Source organism: Sturnus vulgaris, chromosome 20 (assembly GCF_052056855.1).
Source record: "Sturnus vulgaris isolate bStuVul1 chromosome 20, bStuVul1.hap1, whole genome shotgun sequence".
NCBI lineage: Eukaryota > Metazoa > Chordata > Aves > Passeriformes > Sturnidae > Sturnus > Sturnus vulgaris.
The window spans coordinates 7,511,473-7,528,648 of NC_142262.1; the positions used below are offsets into that span (position 1 = coordinate 7,511,473).

Below are 17,176 nucleotides of genomic sequence, written 5' to 3' on the forward strand. Positions count from 1 at the left end.
GCAAGTATCTCCCCATAATCAGAGATATTAAGGATTTTAAGAAGAGCTTTGTGCCTGAGCAGCCTCCTGCCAGCTGCACCCCTGCCACCCCTACTGCCCAGGGACAGGCAGGGGACTGAGCCAAGAGCCACGGCGACTTCTGTGTGCCCCCAGGCCAGGCTTGGACAGACTGTCCTGGATTAGGAACAGGTGGATCCCCAGCTAAAGCCACCTCGCAGCTGCCCTGAAGCACAGGAGCATTCATCAGTGGGGCCTGGGGGCTGAAGGCAGCACTGAGACCCCTCCAGGAGCCATCCACAGCTGGTGTCTGGAGCACAGGCAGGAACAGCAACAGCACATTTTGGGTTTTTTTTAAAGGCAAAGCAATTTTGGAAGTTTTGGGGTTCCCTCATAAAGCCCAGATTCCTTGTTCTGTACAGAAATTCCAAGCAGGGAGAGTGGGGAGCATTCCAGCTCTGGAGATAAGACAAGAACACATGGCAGAGCCCCTGCATGAGTGATTTCCTCCAGCCCTGTGCAAACCCTGGCCCCGTGCATCCCACGGGTGGCAAAAGGGCAAAGCACCTGGCAGGAAGGGGAGGAGCATGGAGGGAGGCTGCCAAGCCCCTCATTGTCAAGGGACACACGGGAAAAGCTGGGGTGAAGGAGACCCAAGGGGAAGGATGCTGACCCAAGAAGGACCAAGCACAGAGTCGAGGGCTGGCTGTGCAGTGCAGAGCTTTGGAGGAGCTGCTGGAGCACAGCCCCGGCACAAAACTGGGTTAGTTTGTCATCAGGGAGGAATGTGCATTATTCACAGCCACTTGGCTTCCTCTGGCCACTCTGTTCCCCAGAAGGAGATGCCACTGGGACCCCCACCCGCTGCAGCCACGGCTATTTTGGACCACGCTTCCAAACATGGGCACTTCCCATTGGACACACGGACTTCCCCTGAGGATGCCTGGGGAGGCTCCCAAAGAAGTGGCCTCGGGGAGGGCACCAGTCCCCATCACATCCACATCCACCTCTCCCTGTGAGCTGGGACATCCCCTGGGAGACCCAACTCTCCAGGAGCAGACACAAGGAGGGAGATTTTAGCTTGTTCCTTGCCTGGGCATTAGGAACTGAGCACTTAACAATGAGAGCAAGCAGGAAATTTGGGTGGCAAACCTCCAAGGAAGGAAAAGAGATCTGCTCCAGCACAGAGGAAGAGACATTTGATGGGAGCAGAGAGGGAGCAGGCAGGGATGCCAGGCTGGCAGACGACAGCAGCGTGCCGGGGCCATCTGGGAACCCCTGCTCGTGGCAGCCAGGAGCTCCCTACAGCACAACTTTTCTGCTTGGATGCCTTGGAGGCAGATGCCAGCACCTCCCTTCCCCCCAGGCTGTGACCCCAGACTCCACATCCCCGTCCCTCTGCCTTCCTGGGGCTGCTCCCTCTCTGCTCCCATCAAACGTGCCCCACTGACCCCCATCCCTGGAGGTGCCAACCTGCACCTGGAACACCATTTCTTTCTGGTTTAAATGGGCTGAGTCATTAAGAGGCCACCAACCCTATCAGGGGAGAAGAGCAGGTGGGCTTTGTCCCCCTCCCCATGCCACTGCCACCCTGGGACAATGTCCCACCCGTGCAGGGGCACTGGCACACTGTGTTCCGTGTCACCCTCCCTCCCACACACCTCTGCATGGCTGGAAAGTGCTGCGTGGCCACTCGTGTCCTCTGCTTGTCCTGTGTGCCCGAGGCTGGATCCAGGCGAGGCACCCACCGGTGGTATCTGCAAAAGGGCAAAAGCTTTGAGCACAAACACCCCTGAGCCCTCGCTGTGCTCAGCCAACCAGCCCTGGCAGCTTCAGACAAATCCTGAACGTGGCCAATAGTCCACATTGCCCCATGCCCGAGCCTGTGCTGCTTCTGATCCGTGTGCCAAGCCATGACAAGGCTGGAGGGAGGAACACCAGAGACCTCCAATGCCCAGCCCTGCAGCCAGGATTTGGTGCTCACGATTAGGAGCTCTTTGTGGCAGCCCCAGCCCGTGGGATGGGAGCAGTGCAAGGAGCATCAGCGAGGGGGGCTGGCCGTGCCAGCACCGGGCTGGGCTGCCCGTGTGTCCTGGCAGGGCTCAGGCAGCTTCCCAGGATGCTGATGCAGCAGCTCAGGACGAGCAGGAAGGGAGAGGACATGCTCAGTTTGTTAATGCTCTGCCAGCTGCCTTCTCCATCACAGGCAGATACCCCCTGGAAACCTCCCCATCCCATCCTGCAATCCTGGGGCTGGGGCTTCCCATCCCTCTCAGCCCCATAGCAGCTGTGGATGGCCTCGACCCCCGTGCACAGACAGCTTTCCCTGTCCGAAACCTTCACAGATTAAAGTTTCCCTGCCGTGCCTGCAGGGCTGTGGAGGAGGATCTGCGTGGGCAGGGAGCAGGGACACCGTGTCCCTTGGCCTTGCAGTGAAATACCAGCTGCTGGGAGCAGCCTCTGGGCTGGCTGGAAATGCCAGCAGGGACAAAGCCCCACCTGGAGCCTGGCTGTGCCTACAGTCCCTGCGAGCCAGAGAGGAGGGGAGAGCCCTCCTGCCTGGAGCAGCCCCGAATTTCAGAGCTCTCAGCCCTGCCACAGCCAGTGGGTGCTGCCATCCTGCAGCCAAAGCAGGGAGGGGGAAGGCGTTGGGACAACACTGGGAGATTTGGGCACCACAGAGGACACCATGGCACCCCAGGAGCTGCTCTTCTGTAGGAAGCACAGCCCAGGGGGAATGCAGGGAGAGTTTAGAGCAGCTGGGAGTGAGGAAGGAACAACTGGAGAAGAAAGAACCTGAGCGCTCTGTGCAACAGCCCACAAATCAGCATCTCTGGTACACGGCGGCCACGAAAACCTCCCCGCAGGAGAGAAAAAAAGAAAAAAAAAAAAAAAAGGCGAGAAGCAGCGCTGCAGGGAGCCGTGCACGTCATTATCCAGGAGCATCTGGAGGAGACTTGACACGGGCCGGCCCGAGCAGCTGCTGCGGCAAACAAAGATCTCATTGCCGAGCAGAGGGGACGCAGCTGCCGGGCCCCGGGGCCACCAGGGCTGGGAGCGCTCCCTGCCCATCCTGCACGGACCCAGCCCAGCCGCAGCACATCTGAATCATACCTGGGCACAGCTTGCCCGGGGCTCCGGAAAGCCCAGGGTTAAAATCCAGCAAGTCATGCACCTTAAATAACAAGGCAGCGATCCATCTGCCTGGCAGCTCCTGGCTGCAGAGCCGGAGCATTTGTTGGATCATCACAAATGTGCTGTTGCCCTTTAGCTCCACGGCCACGAGCGTGAAGCTGGCTCTGGCAGCGAGGTTTGGACCAAAGCAGAGCAAGGACAAGGCTTCAGGGACATTTTGGACACAGCCAGTACTTCCCATTGACAGCCCTGAGTCTCCCAGGGGAGGACGGCTCAGATTTGGCATCGTGACCCCGAAATGTCCTCTCAAGGCTCTGCCACCACTGAACCCTCTCCCAGCCCATGGGAGATGGGAGCCAGGCTTCCCACTACAGCATCATCTGGTTTTCAGCTCATTTCTGGCCATTTCCTCCCCACTTCCTCCATCCCCAGTGCAAACCCCTCTGAGCAATGGGCTTCTTTCTCAGAAAGGACAAGAGGAGATTTTGGGGGTGGTGTGTCCCTCACCCTTTCTTCAGGAACTGCCCTGACACTTATGGGCAGGCTGGGGACAAATAAGTGCTCTGCTCCAGCTTCAGGAAAAAGGAAGATCCCAGGCTGCAAAGCAAGGGGAGAAAATTATCTTGGATTAAACTCCTGGGCCCTGTGTGTTGCCATTTATGGCTGCACTTTCTGCTCCAAGCCTGATGCAAGACTTTGCAAGAAAGAAAGAAAGCAGACAGGAGCGAGCCAGCCAGAAGGAGAAGAGCCAGAAGAAAAGGGGAAGGAAGAAACCTAAACAAAAAAAAAAGACTAAATAATAATAATGTTGGGCAGAGTTTAGCAGTGCAAAGCAGCTGCTCTATCAGAAGCTCCCCTTCACCCACCACTGGGGCTCTCCATCCTCCCACTGGCCAGAGAAGCAGCTGCAGAACAAGAGCACTTTTCCAGCCCTGGTGATGGTCCTGCCAGCTCTGGGGTGCCTGGAGAGGATGTCCCTCATGTGGACGGACACATGAGCCTCATGAGCCCCACAAAGTGTGGGAGCATCTGCTCCTGCCACTTCCCCTGTCACTGGGAAAGGACAAGTGACAGAGTGAGCAGATAATTTCTGAAGCTCCGGGACCATCCAGCCCTTAATGAGGATCAGGCAGTGCCAGGGCTGGTGAGGAAAACACTGGTGTGTCTCACACAGGGTGAGGAGCCCAGCTCAGCAGCACCCATCCCTGCAGGAGCCATCACATCCCAGCCTGGCTCCCCCAGGATCACATCCAGCCAGCTCATTCCCTTTTTGCTACAGCCCCTGGAAAGCAAACACCACACTCCAGGAGGTCCCTTGATGCCCAGATGAGATGGGTGGCATCCTTGGGAGCAGTGGCAGGCAAAGCTGGCCCTCCCCTGGCAGCCCTTCACACAAGTGGGCACTTCAGGGGGCAAAGAGTCCTCGTGGCCTCTGCTCCAGCTCCCAGGCTTTGCCCAGCCCACAGAGCCCCGGGCAGCAGCCCAACCTCCTGGAGCCGTGTAGGGAACACAAGGCAGACCCCAATGCCACCGTGCCCCACCCCACGTGCCAGAACCAGCCCTGTGGCTGGGACTGAGGGCGGGCACGGCCCAGGCTCCCTGAGGGGTGACACACGTCCTGTCTCACTCCCCAGTTTCCAGCCACTGCAAGAGATGATGCATTTGTCCCTGGCACAGGCTGCTCTGGGTGAGAGCTGGGCACATCTGAGCAGTCAGGGATGTGGGTGGGGAGCCCTGCATTCCCTGGCAGTGCTGCTGCCAAGGCTGTGACGGGGTAGCACATCACCTCATCCCTCCTCAGTGCACTGTGGGACACTGGAGCTCCTGCCCCAGCCCGCTGGCGGTGCAGACACAGCCTGAACAGCTGCCAATTACAGCCAGGCTTAATTAGACACCCTCTCCACTCCAGCCCAGGGAGGGCAGGCAGGAGGTATTAGAGAGGGATGATGACTTTTTAAATGTAAAGAGGGCTCCTGGTGGGAGCTGGGTGGTTTGTGCTGCCTGGTGTGTCCAGAAGCACCGGGAGCCCCCCCGATTGGGGTGGGGGGCACAGGGAAAATGCACCAGGAGCTTGGCAGAAGAGACAGATGAAGCCTCTGTGCCTCTGCTATCCAGGTGACAACCTCACAGGCTGCCCCGCTCAGGAAGAGTTTTCATGTCCCCTCTCCCCACTGTCACACATTGCCCCTGCTCTGTTTGAAACTCAGCTGCAATTAACCCTTGGCAAACCAGCCAGGCTGCTGTGATGGCACTGCCCATTCACCCTCCCCATCTTCAGAATATTTTGGCCAGGATGGCATCCCGGCAGTGGCTCTGGTCCAACACTGAAAACCCTGCCTGGTCCCTGCCACCTGCCACTTCCAGGACAGAATGGCTCATTAGAGAGTTGAAGTTTCTGACCGTTTCTCACAAGAACCACGCTCCACAGCCCCAGCGTCGCTGCCGTTCCCACCCAGCAGCTTTTCATTAGGGGATTGCTTTGACAGCACTGCCTCATCCATTAACGAGCTGGGGATGGGGATGAGAACAGACAACGACAGACTAATTAAGCTTTTTTTTTCAGTGATGGGAGCCAGCAGAGACAAGGGGAACCACTACCAGCAGTTAAGGGAAACAAGGACTCCTGGGCTCCTTTCCCTGCTCTGCCACTGGTTCATTTTGTAGCTTCGAGCACGATGCTGCAATGAACTGGTCACGGCAGAGAGGGGCAGGGAGGCTTTAATTTTAGCGATTTTTCCTGTCCCTGTGGATCCCAGTTTGCTCAGGCAGGGAGCAGGGAAGGAGGAGACAGAGGGATGCACGGCTCCAGCCCATCATTAACACACCGAGCCTGCTCTCCCTGGGCGGGTTCATCCATCAGCATTTTGGTCGAGTGGTTAATGGCTGCGGGCAATCCGAGCCAGCCTGGCACAGTGCGTGCTAAGCAAACAGGAGGGGGAGAAAATAAGGCAAGAAAATAAATAAGGAAAGAAAGGTCTCCGAGTGCCGAGCACAGCCCTCTCCCTGCTGATGTACTGAGAAGCCCTGAGCCTGCAGGAGCCAGCAGCGGGACAGGGTCTGGAGCCTCGGGGAGCCTCGTCTGCTGAGTCACATCGGGGACCGCAGCCCTCGGCCGAGCCAAGTCAGGCTGCAAAGGGAACGATTCCATCAGCAGCACTCGCTGCTCGGCCCAGGGCTCGTCCCATCCCTGCCTGGAATAACTGCTGGGCTTGGGTCTGAGTGGTGCTGGAGGAGGGCAAGGATGAAGCAACTTTGAGGATGTTCGTGGGGAGCAAAACCAGGGAATCAAGGGAGATTCTACAGAGCTGTGGATGGGCTCTCCCACTCTGGCCACAGGACCAAGCCTTGGCTCAGCAGACTGGGCAGTGCCACACGTGTGTGGTGCCTGCTCGAAGTGCACGTAGTCCCTCGGCTGTGCCACCCAGCCTGGTGCTGGCAGCCATGGGGTCATGCACGGGCCACAGCTCCCAAACACTTACTCAGCAGGGAGAAGCATCGCTCCCCCTTCCACTGCCCCCCACCAGCAGCCAGATCACACGTGCCTGGTCCCTGTCCTTCCCAAAGGGATGCTGCTCAGGCCCAGGGTGACTTGTTCTGCCTTGCTCACACAGTGAGGGAACAATTTCCCAGGAGGAAAAGCTGGCCAGGACCCCATGCAGCTCCAGTGCTCCCTTTACTGTAAGAAGGGCTGAGGGCAGTGAGGAGCCCCAGTCCCACAGAGACCAGCCAGGCTTCTGGAAGACACAGAACTCCCCATTTCATTCCAGGCACACAAAATCCTGTTACTGCACCTGTGCTGAGTGGGGATAAAGGAGTTGAACCCTTCTCTGAAGGCAACAGGCATCGCAGCAGTGCCTGTTCAAAGAAATCAGAGCTGAAGGGCAGCCAGAGGGGAGGAAAACATTCCCAAGATGTGAGCTAGTAGCAGAGGAACCTGTGGGCTCTGGCAGCCCTGGATCCAGCCATCTGTCCTGATGGGTGCTGCACCTGACCAGAGAGCAGCTCCAACCAAATGGACAACTTTGGTGCTGAGCTGGCCCAGCCAGGACCCAGCTGGCTAACAGAGGCCCGGGAGCTCTCCAGAGATCCTGGTACTCAAAGGCACTGATAAATCACACGACAGAGACACAGACGCTGGGAAAGGGACAGGACTGCTCGAGAGCTGTATCCATGGGCAAGGGGCACCAGGAAGTGGAGAGGGAGAGCTCTGAGGCTCAAAAACCACCAAGGGAGGTGCTGAGGAGCACAAGGAGGCAGAGCCACATCCCAGCCACGAGAGCAGCTCACCCCTGGGTGTTGCCGAGCATCACAGCACAGAGCAGAGTGTCCAAGCCCCCGGGACCTGCCCAAGGCTATCCGGTGAGTCAGTGAAGATGCTTTCCAAGGCAAGGGCTGTCTACGCACTGCCCGGCAGCCTGGAGACAGTTGCTGAGGATTACAAATACTGCTAATAATAGCCAGGAGGCGACTGGGCCCCAGCCCTGCACGCCCCGGCCCAAACACGCTGCCGGCACACGGCGACATTCCGGCATGGGAGAAAGTCACCAAGGAGTTCAGGCACCTCAGGTTGTCACCGAGTCCCATCCAGGCTGGACAAGAGCAGAACAAGATCTTCCCATAGACACGGGGTCGCCCTTTTATTTTTAAACAAGATCCGGTGGAGGAGGAGGATTTATCGGGCATTTATAGGCATCACTGCCGCCCCCAGCCCCCCCAGTTCAGCCAGGGGTCAGAGCTTGGGGCCAGCATCCTGCTGGGGCTGGGAATGAGTGGGGCGGTCCCTTCCCTGGGGCAGGCAGGGACAGCGCGACGAACCCGCGCTGGCACGGGGACAGTTCCTGTAAGCCACAGAAAAGGGATGCGGACGAGAAGAATAAACACCTGCACATACCCCAGCACCTGGATAAGCTCTTGGGGAAAGGAAAAGACTCCCAGGGGTTAGACGTGCACACAGGAGAGGCTCACACCGATACATGCTTCTCTTCCCTTAAATCTTCACTTTCTTGATTAGTTTTAGGATCATTCCTTGGGGGACGGGGGAGGAAAGGAGCCAGAAACACCTCCCCAAACCGCTGCCTCCCCCGGGGACAACGGGCTTGTTTCCGTTCGAAGACAAAACACGGGTTTTGCCGGGACCGCTGTTATTTTAGGGGAAAACCTCGAGCGCTGCTCCCTCCCCGCCACCCGCGGGGACGGAGGGATGGAGAAGGGACACCGCGGGGAGGCTGGGAGGACCCTGGCTGTGGGGACGCCAGAGGTCCCGGGTGAGGCTCCTGGGGGAGCCGGCCTTACCTTGCTCTCCGCATCCTCCCGGTGCCCGGGCTGCCGGGGCTCCTGGGGCGGCTGCCGGGGCTCCTGGGGCGGCTGCCGGGGCTCCTGGGGCGGCTGCCGGGGTTCCTCGGGCGGCTGCCGGGGCTCCTGGGGCGGCTGCCGGGGCTCCTCGGGCGGCTGCCTGGGGATGCTCTCGGCCGCCGGGGGGCTGGGCTCGGCCGCTGGGCCCGGCTCCGCCGCCGCGTCCCGCTGCTCGGCGACCGCCTCCTTCCCCTCGTCACCCACCCCGACCTCCTCCACCGGCACCCGGCTCCCCTCGTCCTCCGGCCCCGCAGCCGCCGCTTCGCCCTCGGGGCCGCCCTCCCGAGCCGGCTCCGCCGCGGGCTCCCGTGGCCGCTCGCCGCCGCCTCCCCGCAGCCTTAGGAAGACGGAGGCGAGGACGAGGGCCAGGACGGTGAAGAGCAGCGGGACGGCCAGGTACAAGTCCACGGCCAGGTCCATCCTGCCCTGCCGCCGGAGCCCGCCCGACCCGACTGCGCGGCCGCGGGGGTGCGCGGGCAGCGCTCGGCCGGCGGCGGGGCTGGGCCGGCTCTCGGCTGGCTTTACCCGGCGTCATCCGCCGGCCCTGCCCACCGCCCCGGCCCCCCCGGCCCCGGCACCCACCTCCCCTTCCGAGCCGGCAGCCAGAGCCAGGCCCCGCTCCCCGCCCGCCGGGGATGCGCGCCCACATCCACCCGCACCCAGGGGTGGGATTTGGGAAGGGGCGACCGGGACAGGAAAGCCTGGGCTGCGAGCAACCCGGCTCTGCCTGATGCGAGAGTCCAGCTTGGGACAAGGGCATCTTTCATTAGACACTGCCTTATAACCACAAAGTCATTCCCAAACTGCTCGGCAGTGGCTTGCATCAAGTCCTAGAATCATCTACATTGGAAAAGACTTCTAAGATCATAACCCCTTTCACTGAAGAAATTGTTCCAAATGCCCAATCTAAACCTCCCTGGCGCAACTTGAGGACATTTCCTCTTGTCCTGTCACTCGTTAACGGATCCCATTCGAACAATAGGAAGGTGTCAGTCTCCCGGGATGGTCCTCGCGCAGGTACCAGGGCTTGGCGAGCTCCGACACACCCCAGTGTATCGGCTGGACTCCGGGCAGTGTTTAATGAGCATTTACACCTTGTTAGCCCTTGGCTGGGTAACGGAGGGGCTGGCAGGGCCAGGAAGGCTGTCCTGACTCCCCTGGGTGAGCAGCAGCTGGCAGCACATCCATGCCAAGCGTCAGAGCATCCAGAGCATCACTCCACCTTCCCCGGGAGCTGCAGGGGATATCATTGCCATAAACTGCTGTTATACCCACCAGGGAAAGTTGGTGCCGAGAGCAGCTGGGCTGCCACAGCCTCCCCCCGAGCATTTTGCTGCTGAGAGATCTGAAAAACAGGAGACTCAAAAACCAGGATGTGCCCAAAAGCCATCACAAACTGGCAAGCAGAGTGGCCAAAGAGTTGTCAGGTCCCTCCAGAATCTGCCACTGAGGATTTCCTGCCCCTCGAGACTGCTGGGAGGACTAGCCAACCTTTTACAAAGCACACTGAATTTACTAAACTATTCCTGCCAGGGTGAAACCAGCACGGGAGCAGGATGCATGCGAGTGGAGAAGACATGGGAATTCACCCCGGAAAGTTTCTTCCAGAGAAAAGGCATTCAAGGGAAAAACCAGGATCAGGTTTTTTTTACTGACTGACCAAAGACAAAACTCAAACAAAGATGGGATTAAATCCCCGGGTGGGAGGAAGGAAGTGAAGCCATGATCCTCACTGCGTTTGTCTTTATTGGTAATCCTATCAGGCAGGCAATCGTTAGCGTATGGATAATTGTATTCTTAGCAACAACCAACCACGGTACTTATCTCCCCTTCTCCCGCAGAGCTTTGCATTTCCTGGGTCCCATTTCAGAGCTGCTCTAGAGCTCAGCCAAATCACCCGGAGATTGGCAGCATCACAGCGCTCTTTGGCTCAGCAGCTTGCTCGGTGTGTATTTGGTCCCTTCTTCCCCCTAGTTGCCCTAATCCCAGTAGCCACGAAGGCATCATCCCGAGTCCAGTGCATCACTTGCTTTCGGAGGCTTCTTCTGAGCCCTGGAAATTGCTCATGGCCAGAGACAGAAGCAGGGTGGAAAAGTTCCAGGGTCTGGGTCTTTGCTCCTGTGCTCACGTGGACTGTCAGTTTTGGGCGCAAAGAGGAATTCTGGGTGAGACAGAGAAACTGGCCACTGGGAGCTGCTAATAAGGTGACATGGGGTGACATATTTCTAGCTGTCACAGTGCTTTTGATTACTGCCAACACCCAGGACACCTCCTGCTCTTTCTCCCTGGCAGTATAAATTTTCCATGGCTCTTGGTTGGAAGTGTGTTGGAGGGTGTTTGCCCGCTTAGGAATGCAGCAGCATGTGGCTTGCATTAACCAGAAAGGAGACAGAGCACTTCAGCCAGCACCCTCCCGAAGCAGGATTTATCACTGCCTTAAAATAAGAGAAGCTGGTCCTGACAGCTTCTCCTGAGGTTGGAGTTCCTGCCAAGGGAATCAACAGGAGCTTCAGAAGCAGAAGCTCCTGGCTCTGGACCTGCAGCGATTCCCTCTCAGATTGCTGGAACCTGTGGAACTCACAGGAGTTGTGAGAGCTGCAGGGTTTGGATGTCTGTGAAAAACAACACTCCTAGTCTTGAGAGCAACAACCCAGAGCAGCAAGGACACGTCTGCCAGAAGAGCCACAACCTGAGCCAAACTCATGCAGTAACGAGGTGACAGGATCAGCAACAGAGCTCAGCTCCCTATGTCCAGACTTGGGGTGAGAGCTCCTGCAGAACGTAATCCGGTGGGGATCTGGACCCAGCAGGTCCCATGTGATGCCGACTTGTCCCCTCCATGGCTCTCCAGAGGGAAGTTATGGAGGAAACTCGGCCTGGTCCCCAGCCAGAGCTCTCACTGAGAGGCACAGAGGTATCTCCGGGGTTCCCTTATCAACTTACAAGGCACGATTGATGCCTCTGGCTTTATGCACGTTGCAGGACAGGAGAGGATGGATTCACACACTGTCTCAGGCAGGCAGGCTCCCAGCCAGGGATCTCTGCCCTGGATCTGCTCGCCAGCCCCAGGAGAGACGAGATTGGAATCTGCTGGCAGGGGGGCTCGGGGAGGGGTTCGCCTGGGCACGGCAGCCCCGGCCTAGCCCCAGCCCCAGCCCCAGCCCAGGCTTGGGCTGAGACGGAGCGGGGCAGCAGCAGCTGCAGCAGCTGGAGCGCGCTGCCCTCTCTCGGGAGGAGAACCGCCCTGCAGAGCAGGGAGAGCAGGGGACGGCTGGGGACAGCCCCCGTGAGCCCCGGCAGAGCAGGGAGAACAGGGGACGGCTGGGGACAGTCCCTGAGAGCCCCGGCTGAGCAAGGTTTAGGCCCCAAGAGCCCCGGGACAGGTAGGGGATGGCTGGGTACGGTCCCCAGAGCCCCGGCCCCGCACAGAAGCTGCTTTCACACGGCCGCCAGCTCCGAACCGCAGCCGGGGAGCCAAGGGCGGCAGCAGCTGACGAGCTTTGCCAACAAAGCGGGATTCAGGAGAGCTGCGGTGACAACTGCTCCAGGAAACAGCCCCGGCACGGAAAACGCTGCGCTGCAAATGTGCCTGCGGGAGGGACTGAGCCGGGCTGGCTGCTGGGCCCGGGACACTGCGGGTGGCAGCGCTCCCAGGGTGCAGGAATGGGGTAGGACCAACGGGAGAGCCTTCTACAGGCACAAAAAAGATCTGATCGAACACATGACACGTTCTCAGTGTCCGGCAGCCTGTGACATGTACAGGCAGCTGCTGTTCCGAGGTCCTCTGCTTCCCTCCCACACAAAGCAAGGAGGTCACTGAGCTCCAACACCCACCTCTGCATCCCAGCTATAACCCAGGTGAGGCTCCACAAGCCCCTGTGCAGTGAGGTGTGCAGATAATTGCTGGTTTTCAAGGGGAAAAGACAGGATTTTTTGTTCCCAGATCCTCTCAGAACCCATTTTCCCTCGCATAAAGTTTGAGCACACACCAGTCTTATAACTGCTCCAAACTCGGATTATTTCTGCAAGCTCCAGTCACGCTCTGAGTCATGGATACACTTTATCCTTGCCAAGAACACAGCCCTCTCTGTCTTGATGCCAGAAATGAGAAGCCTGTTTCTTCAGGCTTGGAGGTCACTCCCCTACCTGGCTGGCTTCTCATTCGCCCTTCTGACATTTGGCTGTGTGCTGGCTCAGCGATATTTGTGTTCAATCCACAAATGGCAGAGCTCAGCCCAGGGCTGGGGATGGCTGTACCTGGCTTCCACCGAAAGAAATGATCCAACCCAAGAGCTCTCCTGGAGCTCTCCTATTTGTTTCTAGACCTTAGTTCCCTAAACTCCTATCACTACCCCCTCTGCTTGTGAGGCCTCTGCTCTCACCCACATAGCTCTTCCAACAACTTAATTAATTTTACAATCTAATCCCTGACCCAGGGCAGGCTCTGAGTTACTGTTGAGAACTTCAAAGTCTTAAACCAGTACAACTCGCCTTGCCCTTGACAACCCACTGATACAAGCTGATATCCCAAAAGCTCCTGGATACTGGCAGCCATTCCAGCCCCAGCTGCAGTGGAGCAGCTGAGAAATGACACAGCCTTGGGTCTAAACAAGGCAGTGCTGCAGCAGAAAAGCCTGGTCCACCTCTCCCTGTCAGCACAGCTGGGACAGGCAGGATTCACTGCTGCTCCAGCTGCCCTGCCCCTCCTCCTGCTCCGAGCAGGATTTGTTCCCATGGCAGCCCCAGTTCAGGCCCCTCTGCTGAAGGACAGGACAGACATGGTCACAGGCAGCACACACAGGTGGGAGCCACCAGCTCTCAGACCGGAAGGGACATGGAATGATTATTTCCCTCTGAACACATTCCCAACCAGCTCTACCTGCCTCGATCCACACTTCTCCAGAACCAGAGGAGGTAAAGCCCCACAGAGGAGTTTTTATGTGCTTTGAAGAAAAAAAATGTGCTGCAAACCTGTTCATTCAACTCCAAACCAGTCTTAAGCTGCTCAGTGCCCTGCCTGGCACTGCAGGAGGGACTGGAGACAGGAGATGTGGAGCCTTGCTCCATGACTTGCTTTCCAGCTGCCACAGAAGAAAAAGCAGGAGTTATTTGCTTCTGCATCAGACTGGAGGAAAGGAGCAGGAACACTGGCAAAGGTGCAGCACAGGCTCCCCAGCAGTAATAAAAGCATCAGTGTGTCATCCTCTTTGTTGAAATGAAATTGCAACCGTCACAAAAAGGAAGATGTGCAGATAAATCAAGAGGAATAAAAATAAATCAAGTCCTGATTGCAAGGCCACAGAGGGACTGCAGGAGGTACCAGCAATACCTGCAAATGAGGAAGAATGGTGAGGTTGTCTTGAAGCACCTAAATTGCCTCTCCAGACTCAAATGCAAGAGAGATGAGTTATAAAAGCATTTCTACAGTGCCTGTACACAGTTTTCAGCCACCATTAACTCAGAGCATTTTCTGGAATTGAGGCTTGTTAAATGCCAGGCAGGGACACACCCGGATCATCCACAGGAGAGGAGGGGCTCATTTGCTAATTCTGCATCCAGCAGGGGAGGTGAGCTGGGCATGGGGAGAGCTGCTGAAGGGCCACTGGGAAGGAGAAAAAAAAAAGCTTTATAGGTGACACTAAAGAAGAAGGATGTTTCCAGCAATGTCTGTGAAGGGGAGGACAGAGGTTTATGTGGAAATGAGTGAACTGCCTGTCTGCTGCCACAAAGCTATTTACTCCTCAAGGTGTTTCATTTTACAATATATTGCTATAAATATTTCAAAAGCCTCAGGGCTGCTGTCCATACACTCTGTTCCAGCTTATTTATCTACAATTACTGGTTTCAACAATGCTCACTGACAAAATATACAAGTTTTTCCACCTTCTTAGTCCTTGTTCCACCTCACAGCCAGGCTCCTTGAGGCAGCTCTGCACCAAGCCCCTCTGCTTGGAGTGCAGCCCTTCCACAGAACCTCTCTGCACTGTGGGGCTTATTTAGAATCATGGAATCACAGAGTGAGTTGGGTTGGGTTGGAAGGGACCTTAAAGCTCATCTTGTTCCATGATCCCAGGCAGCTCCAAGCCCCATCCACCCTGGCCTGGGACATTTCCAGGGTTGAGGCAGCCACAGCTTCTCTGGGTAACCTGTGCCACCAACCTCACAGGGAAGAATTTCATCCTAATATCCAAGCTAAACCTACTCCCTGTCAGCTTGAGGCCATGCCCCCTTGTCCTGTCACTCCAGGCCCTTGTAAAATGCCTCTCTCCATCTTTCTTGTAGGCTCTCTCCAGGGAGCAGAAGGCTGCAGTTAAATCACCCTGGAGGCTTCTCTTCTCCAGGCTGAACAATCTCATTTCTCTCAGCCTTTCCTCACGGGAGAAGTGCTCCATCCCTCTGATTACCATGGTGGCCCTCCCAAAGCAGCACACAACACCTGGAAGATGAAACCCCTTTGCCAGTGCAAGGTGGCAGCAGAAACACAACACAGAAACCTCTTGTGACACAGACTGGGGAGGCCAGGGCAGAGCCAAAGAGCAGGTGGGGCAGTCTGGTAACAAACCTACCACCAAAACTCACCTCCCAAAGCCAGAGCAACCCCAGCAGCTTCCAAACCACACCTCAGCACAGATGGGCAAACTGTTAAGCACCCCCAGAGTTGTTCCTGACACATTTAGCATGTTTGGGAAACAGAGGTGCACGCCTGTAAGGTTTTTTCAGATCACAGTATGAAAGGAAGTGACAGGATAATGCAAAATAATTGATTTTATTTAAAATAAAAAGCAAAACCACAATCATCCAAACAAGACAAGTATCCCAGCTCTGCTGGATGGGTGATAAAAGCAGCTAAGGGCAGTGGCAGGGCTTGGAGCTGACAGTGGGACTGTCACACGAATGGGTAACACTTTCCTTCCCCCCTTTGCATGGGGGATGCCAAAAACCTCCCGTTACAATGTACCCACACAGGCATTTCAGACTGGATTCAGCCAACATTTCACTTCCCAGCCCACAATGGCTGGGGACTCAGGGAGGAGAGAAGAAGTTAACTATGAAAGAGGGTGCTATTGTTCCTTAAAGCATTTGGAGAGGTTTCATGTAACTGAGAATACAGACTGGAGCTAGCACACTCGAGCTGGGAAGGGGAGGAAGTCTGCCAGAGGCTCCTCGGTGTCACCTGCTCCCACAGCACTTGTGCAGAGAACAGGTGCTGGGACTGGTGCCTCTCGTCCACATGTGTGGTTCTGATGGAGTGTTGGGTTGTTTCCTCCTGAACTCTCACAGCCTGTGTCCATCACTAGGCTCTAAAGCACAGCCAGAGCTCCCAAATCCCATCACCTTTCCCAGAGCAGGCAGGACTGTGACAATGACACCCAGCCCGAGGCTCTCTGCCCATCCCTGGGGAACAGGGCAGCCCCCACAGCCCCAGAGAGGTGAGGCAAAGCTGTGCTGCTGCTCTGGGGCTCAAGGAAATGAGGGGCCCACAGGGTGCTGGACCAGCTGCATCCAGGGCCTCCAGAGTACAAAAGCAGCAGAGTTGGAACAAGAGAAAAGGATGTCCCAAGAAGCACAAGCCTGGAGAAATGAGAGCAGAGCCCACTCTCCCCAGCCAGCTTCCCACAAGCACGGAGAGAGGCACAAAGGGAGCACAGTTTGTAACTGTTCCTCACTCACCCAGCCTGGAACGAGGGCCTGGGAAGCACCAGCTGCCCCCATTCCTGTAAGGCCAGTGAAGCTGACTCCCTGATGAGAGAATTGCATCTAGTCCTATTTAAAAACAGATCCTGCTCTAACAGCACCTCCTGTTTAGAGCAGGCCATGAAACAGTAACAGTTCCTCTGGTGAAAACAGGAAGTCTTGTTCTGCTGTAATTTATGTACCACACTGCAGTTCTGCAAGGGCCACCACAGAACACCACGTGGCCAAGAGTGTTGAACAACATCCCCAATGTTTTCTGCTACAAAAAGCTCCCACCAGGCTCGGAAGTCTCAGGTTGCTCAGGATGAATGAACACCGTTTTTGGGTGGATGGCTTCAAAGCATCTTGCACAGCAATTACAGTTCAGCCTCACAGCAGCCCTTCGAGGTAGGGATTTTCCTCACTGCTCAAACAAAGACTCACCAAGGTGGCTGAGGCAAAAGCCAGAAGTGGAAGAACTGGAGATCCCAGAGTCCTGATGCCCAGGTAGCCTGCACAGACACTGTTTCACAGCAGGAATGCCCTGTGGAGCAGTCAGGAGAGGGTTGCTGGTATCATGGTGTCTGCAGTCCATTGTAAACTGCTTTTCTGTCAGGGGTGTCACACCAACACAGACTTCACCTGGACTTACTTTATTTCCCACCGTGGAAGAGCTGCATCTTCCCACTGTGCTTCTAGAGGCAGAGGTGTGGCATTCCCAGCACAGCAATCAGGCTTTCACATTAGATTTTAAGACTGTGCAAACTGAACCACACGTGCCAAATGCAGCTGTATGTCACTGAGGTGCTGCCCAGCTACCAGAGAGGGCAGGGACAGCTCTCCAAGGACTCCCCTCACCATGACAGAGCTGAGTCTTGTGAGCCTTTGTCTCTCCAGGCCCCACATTCTTCCAAAAGGCCACAGCTGCAGCCTTCTCTGAGGACACACACAGACTGTGCAGGCTTCCAGGATGTTCAGACTCAGCCAGAAATGCCAAGAGTTGGAGAAGTTGGAGGTT

The 17,176-nt window shown here is 56.7% G+C and overlaps 1 protein-coding gene across 6 annotated transcripts in view; it reads right to left on the reverse strand.

The window, feature by feature from the left end:
- MXRA7 (matrix remodeling associated 7) overlaps positions 1 to 8,966 on the reverse strand; it is a 28,277-nt gene extending 19,311 nt beyond the window's left edge. For 3 of the 6 annotated variants that reach the window (XR_015807742.1, XM_088176350.1, XM_088176349.1), the window contains exons 1-2: positions 8,425 to 8,966; positions 1,659 to 1,754 (exon numbers count right to left, since the gene is read on the reverse strand). Coding sequence is in view for 5 of the 6 variants with exons in the window: in XM_088176350.1 (XP_088032476.1) it covers positions 1,659 to 1,754; positions 8,425 to 8,904 (576 nt within the window). In the remaining variant the exon portion in view is untranslated. The remainder of the gene's footprint in view (positions 1 to 1,658; positions 1,755 to 8,424) is intronic. The other 3 variants (XM_014889192.2, XM_088176352.1, XM_088176351.1) reach the window with 3 other exon arrangements.
- Positions 8,967 to 17,176: the final 8,210 nt, after the last annotated feature.